The 9939-nt window shown below is 42.8% G+C and overlaps 1 protein-coding gene across 1 annotated transcript in view; it reads left to right on the top strand.

Annotated features, from left to right (window-relative positions):
• The first annotated feature begins 340 nt into the window (after nt 1-340).
• PDCD11 (programmed cell death 11) overlaps nt 341-9939 on the top strand; it is a 345954-nt gene continuing 336355 nt past the window's right edge. Inside the window, exon 1 of the mRNA XM_069242225.1 lies at nt 341-474. Coding sequence (XP_069098326.1) covers nt 356-474 — 119 coding nt within the window. The 5' untranslated portion in view covers nt 341-355. The remainder of the gene's footprint in view (nt 475-9939) is intronic.

The following is a 9939-nucleotide window of genomic DNA, read 5'->3' as shown; positions in this document are numbered from 1 at the left end:
AAACCCTACACTGATTCGTTTCAACAATATAGTATTTTACGAGAGCACGTAAAATACGACGCGATGTCTTGTGCGTCGTTTGTTTTTAAATTCGTCTAGCCATTAATGCGGGCTTGAAATTTCATTTTTGAGAACGTCACATCCTAAAAGCGTTTAAGTGTTCACAAAGGGAAATATTTATCGCATTTCATTTTCTTTAAAGCACTTACCTTGTGCCCTGGCGAAAAGTAACCTTTTTGATCAAAGGAAACTGCACTAATCCAAGGTGGCGCATAATCGTTACCACAGTTCTAATTCAGTTCTCTACGTACTAGTCTTTTGAATCTTACAGGAAATAGTTCTAGTGACCTGTGAAATGCCCACCAAGTGTTTCCGGGTTAGCGTGCATGTGGATGTTTTTGGTTGTCCTGATGCAAGTTTTATTAACAGTCCCAACAGCTCGTCCCTGAGGAACAACCAGAGCAAAAACAGAAAGTAAGTCTACTTTTGTCGCTCTCTTCACTCGATCAACTCCTTAATCTATGAAGTAAAGAAGACCTTAAAGTGAGACTTTTTCAAGTGGTGTTTGGCTTATGGCAGAAGTCTTCAGGCATTTTTGTTCTGAAACCCTCTAAACATTTTTTTTTAATTTGCCCCCTCTTCAAAACTTGTGGAGGCTGGAGTGACAGGACTAGTGGAGTGATGAGTCTTTTCAGATCATTTCAGGGGGTTTTGTCCTGGAGCGCATAATGCATACTATTTATGAGACCTATAAATGAGAAAATGCATCAGATAAAAACCTAAATTGACCAAAATCCACTGCTCCTATGTTTGGGGCCTTATGAGCCCCACACACGAGTACCGATAATAGCTGCAACCCTGGTTGTCAGCCTATCTCTTTTATCCCTTAACTATCATGCTTGGCCATCACTCCAATCTTGAAATAGCCAGCCCTCTCTTCCAGAAATAACATTTGCTTGAAACATGTTGCTCTAAGCTTTGCAGGGTGCCCTCTGTTTTAAAAAAGAAAATGAGCACCCATGCACCTTTTGTAAAATAGAACAGCCATAATTGTGATGTAGTGGTTCCCTCACATCCCCGAGCTCCAGCGGCAATGCATCTGGCGTCCAAATGATAGCTACTTCCTCAGAGGGGGGGTGTCTTTTCTGCCATTTGTTAAAATCATAAATACCCATCTTGCCCTACCCCTTCTCACCATCTAAGGGCTCAAACTAAGATGTCTCTTCTGCTTCAATTTTCTCTTTTCCGGGGCTTTGCTCCCAGCCCAAAGCTATGCTCCCTCAGCAATGGTGAGCAGGGCCTTAATGCATGCAAGGAAGGATAGTAATAAGCCATCCTTGGGTTTTTGTCTGTCCCTCATAACCTGGGTCCTGGTGCCTCTACACTTTCAGCATCTGTTTTCTCTGCTCACTACTATGGGACATCACTCCTTGGCCTGATGTCCAAAGCAGCTTTCATGCCCCTTTTTGTAGGAAAAAAAGCCCCACATCTTACTCCCTGTTGCCTGGGTTCTGTTCCTTGCAGTGAACCCTGCCTTGATAATGCTAACAAGGAAAATGGCCTCCTGCTCCCCATTTGTGGTACTAAGACAGCCATATTTGGGGTGCATTGGACCCCTCACACCAGTGGCTCAGGGCCACTACATTTGCTGCACTAATGGTAGTGACGGTTGTGTTGGCCTTAAAAAAACAAAAAAAAAACGAAATAAAATTGAGCCACAAATCTCACCCCCTCTCTGGGGCATCTCTCTGAAGAAGCTGTCTCTGTTCATTTACAAACAAAAACATACCTGCTCTCGTCTGTGCTTTCTCTTTGACACTATCTATTAATCTCACTTCTTTCCTCTTTCTCCTGGGCCATTGCTCTGAGGCTCCAGGATTCGGATGATCAGGGCTCTTCATCTGAATTCCACTTTGCTGACCTCTTCCCTGCCACCACTCTCCCCTGTGCCAGCCCCTCTACTCACCCGAAAGGACATCTGCATATAAACAATAGTCAACGTGGGCAGGATCTCTGGGGAAGAGCCTTTGTATGCTTTTTGTACTTTACAGGAACAGTTCCTGTACTTTTTGGAAAAAAAAAAAAAAAAAAGTTCTGCCGAACCAGTTAATGCTTACCTTAAAGTGCTTCTGGCTTAAACTCAAGGGACAGGCGGGCTCCTGGCTGCAACCCTAAAGGAGGGACAGAGCAGTAAAGAAGAGATGGTCCTTCTCACCAGGGTGCCTGATAACTGAAAGGAAAGTTAATGTGTGCAGTTGGTTAATCCACAGACTTAAAGGCTGTTTTTGAGCCAGTATATGCTTGAATTAATGTCACTTGGAGTTTCATGGTGTCAAAGATTTATTGTTTTTGAGAGGTGATGTGTGTGTGCTACTAGCTGAGTTCCGGAGTGCATTTTTTTAAAGGGCATCCCCCGAAAAATAAATCTCATAGGATATAATGTAATTTATATTTCGGTGGTCGGGATATCCATCACCTTTGTGACGGAGTAACCCCTCCTTCAAACTCTAAATAAGTCCCTAAATCATCTTGCTAGCGCCTTATCTTATATTGTGCATAATATAATGTTAAAATAAAGACTTGCATATCAACAATGCTGCAGGCTGAGACTGTGTAACACTGTGAATAAATAACTCACTATTTTCCACAGCGCCAACCAGATTTCAATTCTTTTAACACACTCGGACATCTGCAGTGATTGTGTTAACCAATTGAAGTTTTGCAAGATGAGTGCATTTCCCACAGATTAATTTAACATGCATTTATTTTTAAGTTCAGTAATCTACATTAACAAAATAGTTAAATAACATTATATTCTTTTTAGCCCTATGTTTGATCCAGTCACCACACTTGCTGACCTAGCTCCCATAGCACTCAGGATCACAGCTCCATTACTTTTTTTAGATTACTTCAGCCGTGCAGGTAAATGAAGTTAGCCTGGAAATGTGCTAAATAAAGAAGCTCACGGTTCCAGGCCATCTTTATTTACAAATGTTGCTGAGGCATTTGCATCCCCCTGGGAATACATCCACGGACCCCAATGGAGCGTGCGCCACAGTTTGAAGACCTATGCTTTATGGGAATGTGAAGACATGCATGCCAATATTTGACTTTTGGTAAGAGATAGAAATGCACATGACCAAGTTTAAAGCAATCTGGACCAGGAAACAATTATGTATTTTAAAGCCATCTCCTAAGGTAAAAAGTGTGCTGCAGATCAATACATATCATGCCCGTCATGAACGGATTTTCTTGTGCACTGCGATGGGACTGAAGGAAAAAGAGACAAGAGTTTTTAAAGGCTTTTTCTTGCTGGTTTGCTCAAGGCGATCCTGCTGCGGACTTTCTGAAATACTCTGCATTTAATCGTAGTGGGTGGCAAGAACAAAGCAAAGGAGGCAGTAACTTAAGCAAAAGTAATACTTTTACTAGTTTAGAAGGAAGGGAGATGGAGTAAAAGGCCTGAAGAAATGACAAGAATATTGTTACAATTATTAGAAGAAAACGAAGTGATGGCATTATTATTCAGGGGGTGAGGTTAGTTTCAGGGAGTCATGGGCACAATGTTGTTGAAGGAGATAGGAGAGTTATTTTTCTATCATGCTACCAGAATATAACATTCCCTTCATCTGTTCAAAGCGATCACCGTTAAGCAAATATATTTTGTTTACTGGAAAGGCTTTTCATTAAACTGCTAAATTGTCATTGCATTTCTATAGTGTGTTGCTGCCACCACTGTTGCACCATAGGTTTGTTGTTTTATCTTCGTATCAGGGATACCTAGAACATGTTGTTTGGGGTTAAGGACAACACATTTTCATGTTTATTTTGTCCATGGGACATGTAGGCCCAACCCCCTGCAGCATAAACCTGTTGGCTGCCAGTTTACAAGGAAGGGAACTGTCAGCAGTTGAGGTAATACTAGTGTCCATATGTTAATGCTGTTTTAATTTGTATTCATGGTTCATTAATGCAAAGCCTTGATTATTAGGGTGAGCACTCTAAATAAATGTTGTAAGCTCACACTGCACTACTGTCAGTGGTTTTAGTAAAAAAAAAAAAAAAAGGGGTACACGCACACTTTCGAAAAGTTTAACAATATGAGGCTACATATAATGCTCCCAGGATGCTCTCTGATTAGATGCATATGTTTGCAGAAGCTTATAAGAAAGATTGATGACTCTTTGACTACAAAATAAGATGTTCAGTAAAATTTGCTAGTAGGAAAAACACGTTTTGCTAAATTTCTGACGTAGGTACTATTTCTTACAAGCATCATTTAGTAACATGTGTTGGTGCATGTTAGTAGTGTAAAAAATACTCATAATGGAAAATCAGTGTAACCAGTTTCAACAAGATTATGGGAAACACGAACAAAACCAAGCATTGTCAAAGCTAACCGATCCCACATAGGTTGCCAATCTTTTGGTTTTGTCGTTGCGGGTCCTGTTTTGGCATGGATTTTGTAAAACTTTATTGTTGTGGGAGCTGCCAGACCCTCACCATTGTAATAAACATAATTTTTCATCTAAAAAAAGTATACATTTCCACAGTAGTTCCTGGCACTGAACAGAACTACTTTGTGTGCCAATATGCTCCTTGTGGAAGAGAAGAATGCTATCACTCACAGTAAAGCCAGCCAAAAGATGGATTAAGAGATACATTGTTTTTTTTTCTAAAAACAGACTCTCTTGGTTAACAGCAGACCTAATTAGGGAACTCAATTCTTAAAGTCACAAAAGTGCACCCATTGTACTTCTCTTTGCTTTAGGTCATAATTATGGCTTTCATTAATTCACAAGAATTTACAGAGGTAGACCAAGAAATCGTTCTACTAGAAAATATTTGTGAAGTGTATTTTAGCACAAGCAAATAAGCATGTGTAGATTTGCTCATGTGAAAATGTATTGAGCATTTACAAGTTCACTTTCTCACCAACCATTTTTTCCCAACCCTGCTAGAACTTCCACTTCTGCCCTTGTCAGAAGTACATTTCCAACCTTTCTCAGTATGCGAAAAGATTGGAGAAGAGCTGGTGCATATCCTTAAAACATGCGGGTTAATAGACTCAAAGGCATTCCAACCATGGAGCTATTGCTAACTGCTTCCTCCAACCCCAGTATGTAAATCTGTGGAAAGGTGGCTAAAAAAGGAAATTGTTATTATTCAAACCCTACTATAGTATTACCCCATAGTGAATATTATTAGAGCTCATACGTGATGAGATAGCTGCCATAATTTGTTGCCGCAGTAGATGGTACCAAAGGGACAGGTAGATTTTCATTACAGGACAAATAGATTTATGAAGCAATATTTTCCATGGACAAGCAGATATTTTATTAAATTCCACACCCCTGCGAATGCATGCAGGCATAAATGAGAATTGTGTTGGGTGTTCCAAACTATCTGTAAAAAGGCATGTTGTTAGGAGAATACTATAGGGTTGAATATGTTGTATTACTAAGGAGTGTTAAATCATATTTAACCATTGCATATGGTAGAGGTTGTTTGGGGAGTGTTCAAGAGGTTGGTGATGTATGTGTGCTTGATTGATTGGGTAAGAGGGTGTGTGCAGGTTTACTGGAATTATGTGGCATTGAAGAGCGAAATTATGCTGCATGTTGACCAAATTCTGTAGCACGTTGACCAAATTATGTATCAAGAAAAAGCAAGTTCTGCAACATGGTGCTGCAGAATCTGTAGGACTGTTAATTTGTCTCCTCGTGGTATTTTCTTCGTAGGACTGCACCTCAATAGTACTGTTTAACTTCTGAATACAGCAATTAACAACTGTAAAGTGACCAACTAACTCTCGCAAAGTTTCTGCAACTTCAAGAATCACATATGGCACTTTTTGTTTAGTAATATGTAACGTCTTTGAGCTAGATACATATTTTTGGTGGAATGTAGAAATGATGCAGCACATGCTGAATTATGTGGTAAATCAGTAATTATAAGGTAACTCCCGCAGCCGCAGAATTGTGAAATTGCTTTGACTCTGACTATAGGTGGGTGTAGGTGATGGACATGGATAAGAGTTCTAGGTGTAAATGTAGCAGGATCCTTTTGTTTGTTACTCCATAGTTGCTTGTCTGATCATTTTCAACAAGTGCTGGGGTTACCTAACATGAGGTGCAATTTTGCCAGTAGCTTCACATAGGAATGGTCGTGCCAGTAAAACAGGGTTATTGCTTGGTTCATATGTATGGAAACGGCCCGGTTGTAAGTGTTTTACTGGAGGTCAGGTTTAAAATAATGAAAGCTCCTATATAATCAAAAGGCAAACTGTAACGTTTTGCCGTCTGGTCAGAGAAGGTTGACCCTTTAACTCATGGTTAGCAGTACGTTGATATTTCAATTCAGAGGTATGTCTTTGAAGAGAGATTTTTTGTGGTGCGAAATTTATGACGTTTTCTCGTGTAAAATATGATGGGCAACGCAGATAGACTTAAAGGAGACTTTTTTCAGCTGGTAGCCATTGCAGGACGTCTATGGATGTAAGTTTGTGTTTTTAAATGTTTGAGTAGTCTTCGAGCTGTGTGTTTTTTTTTATTTTTATTTGTTATTTGTATTCATGAACATTAAGGTTGAATGCATTGGCATTCTCCAGATGTGATAACACAAGGGTGAGGACAGCCTAAGCCATTTGACGAAAGTGCAGGTTTGGAAAAATCCATGGGTGAGTCACAGTAGATTGAATTGAGGAAACCATATTTTGAAAGCTGTTCTAATATTATGTAAGCTGATGTTCCATGTTTAAGTTTTTGAAAGCCACATTGATGTTTACCTCAGCTATCACAAAACAACTCTCTGACATTTAACAGTCCGTATGTTTTAGAGCTGTTTTTTGTGCATTACACTTATGAAGAACAAAAGAAAACAGCATTGGCAAAGCAAAAAAGTGTCGCCTTGTTGCCCGATGCTTTTTACCAATACTGTGCAGAATCTACAAAAATAGAGAAAAAAGAAAAGGCGTAAAGATGCGGTCACTGCATGCGGCCACATCATTCTGTATGCATGCAAGATAACATGCACTGGCATGTGTCACCATGCATGTGCGAACATACAGAACGACATAGGTGCTAATTATACTATATTATATTATATCATATTACTGATCCAGGAAGGCAGACACCACTTGTGTGAAAACATTTTTGGGCAATGTGGAGATGCTTAATGAAAAAGAAGAAAGTAGTTTCCTTAACTGTGACAAGTGGAAGTATACAAGTCACACAATCACAATTATGGTAAAGGGGTTCTGCTCCAGACGAGGGACAAACCCACGAAGAGGAAGACAAACCATTTGTAGGAAGTTGGCTCTGTATGTGCTATTTCAAAGTAAGGAATAGCATGCACAGAGTCCAAGGGTTTCCCTTAGAGGTAAAATAGTGGTAAAAAGAGATAATACTAATGCTCTATTTTGTGGTAGTGTGGTCGAGCAGTAGGCTTATCCAAGGAGTAGTGTTAAGCATTTGTTGTACATACACACAGGCAATAAATGAGGTACACACACTCAGAGACAAATCCAGCCAATAGGTTTTGTTATAGAAAAATATATTTTCTTAGTTTATTTTAAGAACCACAGGTTCAAATTTTACATGTAATATCTCATTTGAAAGGTATTGCAGGTAAGTACTCTAGGAACTTTGAATCATTACTTTAGCATGTATACTTTTTACATAAAACACAATAAGCTGTTTTAAAAGTGGACACAGTGCAATTTTCACAGTTCCTGGGGGAGGTAAGTTATTGTTAGTTTTAACAGGTAAGTAAGTCACTTACAGGTTTCAGTTTTTGGTCCAAGGTAGCCCACCGTTGGGGGTTCAGAGCAACCCCAAAGTTATCACACCAGCAGCTCAGGGCCGGTCAGGTGCAAAGGTCAAAGAGGTGCCCAAAACACATAGGCTTCAATGGAGAGAAGGGGGTGCCCCGGTTCCAGCCTGCCAGCAGGTAAGTACCCGCGTCTTCGGAGGGCAGACCAGGGGGGTTTTGTAGGGCACCGGGGGGGACACAAGTCAGCACAAAAAGTACACCCTCAGCAGTGCGGGGGCGGCCGGGTGCAGTGTGCAAACACGCGTCGGGTTTTCAATGGAAGTCAATGAGAGATCAAGGGATCTCTTCAGCGTTGCAGGCAGGCAAGGGGGGGGCTCCTCGGGGTAGCCACCACCTGGGCAAGGGAGAGGGCCTCCTGGGGGTCACTCCTGCACAGAAGTTCCGTTTCTTTAGGGGCTGGGGGCTGCGGGTGCAGGGTCTTTTCCAACCGTCGGGAAATGGAGTTCAGACAGTCGCGGTCAGGGGGAGCCTGGGGATTCCCTCTGCAGGCGTCGCTGTGGGGGCTCAGGGGGGACAACTTTGGTTACTCACAGTCGTAGAGTCGCCGGAGGGTCCTCCCTGAGTTGGTTGTTCTCCACCAGTCGAGTCGGGGTCGCCGGGTGCAGTGTTGCAAGTCTCACGCTTCTTGCGGGGAGTTGCAGGGGTCTTTAAATCTGCTCCTTGTAACAAAGTTGCAGTTCTTTTGGAGCAGTGCCGCTGTCCTCGGGAGTTTCTTGTCTTCTTCGAAGTTGGGCAGTCCTCATAGGATTCAGAGGTCGCTGGTCCCTTGGAAAGCGTCGCTGGAGCAGGGTTCTTTGGAAGGCAGGAGACAGGCCGGTGAGTCTGGGGCCAAGGCAGTTGGTGTCTTCTGTTCTTCCTCTGCAGGGGTTTTTCAGCTCAGCAGTCCTTCTTCTTGTAGTTGCAGGAATCTAAATTCTTAGGTTCAGGGAAGCCCTTAAATACTAAATTTAAGGGCGTGTTTAGGTCTGGGGGGTTAGTAGCCAATGGCTACTAGCCCTGAGGGTGGGTACACCCTCTTTGTGCCTCCTCCCAAGGGGAGGGGGTCACATCCCTAATCCTATTGGGGGAATCCTCCATCTGCAAGATGGAGGATTTCTAAAAGTTAGAGTCACTTCAGCTCAGGACACCCTAGGGGCTGTCCTGACTGGCCAGTGACTCCTCCTTGTTGCTTTCTTTGTTTCCTCCAGCCTTGCCGCCAAAAGTGGGGGCCGTGGACGGAGGGGGCGGGCAACTCCACTAAGCTGGAGTGCCCTGCTGTGCTGTGACAAAGGGGTGAGCCTTTGAGGCTCACCGCCAGGTGTTACAGCTCCTGCCTGGGGGAGGTGTTAGCATCTCCATCCAGTGCAGGCTTTGTTACTGGCCTCAGAGTGACAAAGGCACTCTCCCCATGGGGCCAGCAACATGTCTCTAGTGTGGCAGGCTGCTGGAACCAGTCAGCCTACACAGATAGTCGGTTAAGTTTCAGGGGGCACCTCTAAGGTGCCCTCTGTGGTGTATTTTACAATAAAATGTACACTGGTATCAGTGTGCATTTATTGTGCTGAGAAGTTTGATACCAAACTTCCCAGTTTTCAGTGTAGCCATTATGGTGCTGTGGAGTTCGTGTAAAACAGACTCCCAGACCATATACTCTTATGGCTACCCTGCACTTACAATGTCTAAGGTTTTGCTTAGACACTGTAGGGGTACAGTGCTCATGCACTGGTACCCTCACCTATGGTATAGTGCACCCTGCCTTAGGGCTGTAAGGCCTGCTAGAGGGGTGTCTTACCTATGCTGCATAGGCAGTGAGAGGCTGGCATGGCACCCTGAGGGGAGTGCCATGTCGACTTACTCATTTTGATCTCACTAGCACACACAAGCTGGTAAGCAGTGTGTCTGTGCTGAGTGAGGGGTCTCCAGGGTGGCATAATACATGCTGCAGCCCTTAGAGACCTTCCCTGGCATCAGGGCCCTTGGTACCAGAGGTACCAGTTACAAGGGACTTATCTGGATGCCAGGGTGTGCCAATTGTGGAATCAAAAAGTACAGGTTAGGGAAAGAACACTGGTGCTGGGGCCTGGTTAGCAGGCCTCAGCACACTTTCAATTCAAAACATAGCATCAG

This window comes from Pleurodeles waltl, chromosome 6 (assembly GCF_031143425.1).
Source record: "Pleurodeles waltl isolate 20211129_DDA chromosome 6, aPleWal1.hap1.20221129, whole genome shotgun sequence".
NCBI lineage: Eukaryota > Metazoa > Chordata > Amphibia > Caudata > Salamandridae > Pleurodeles > Pleurodeles waltl.
This window is presented reverse-complemented; position numbering and strand designations above follow the sequence as displayed.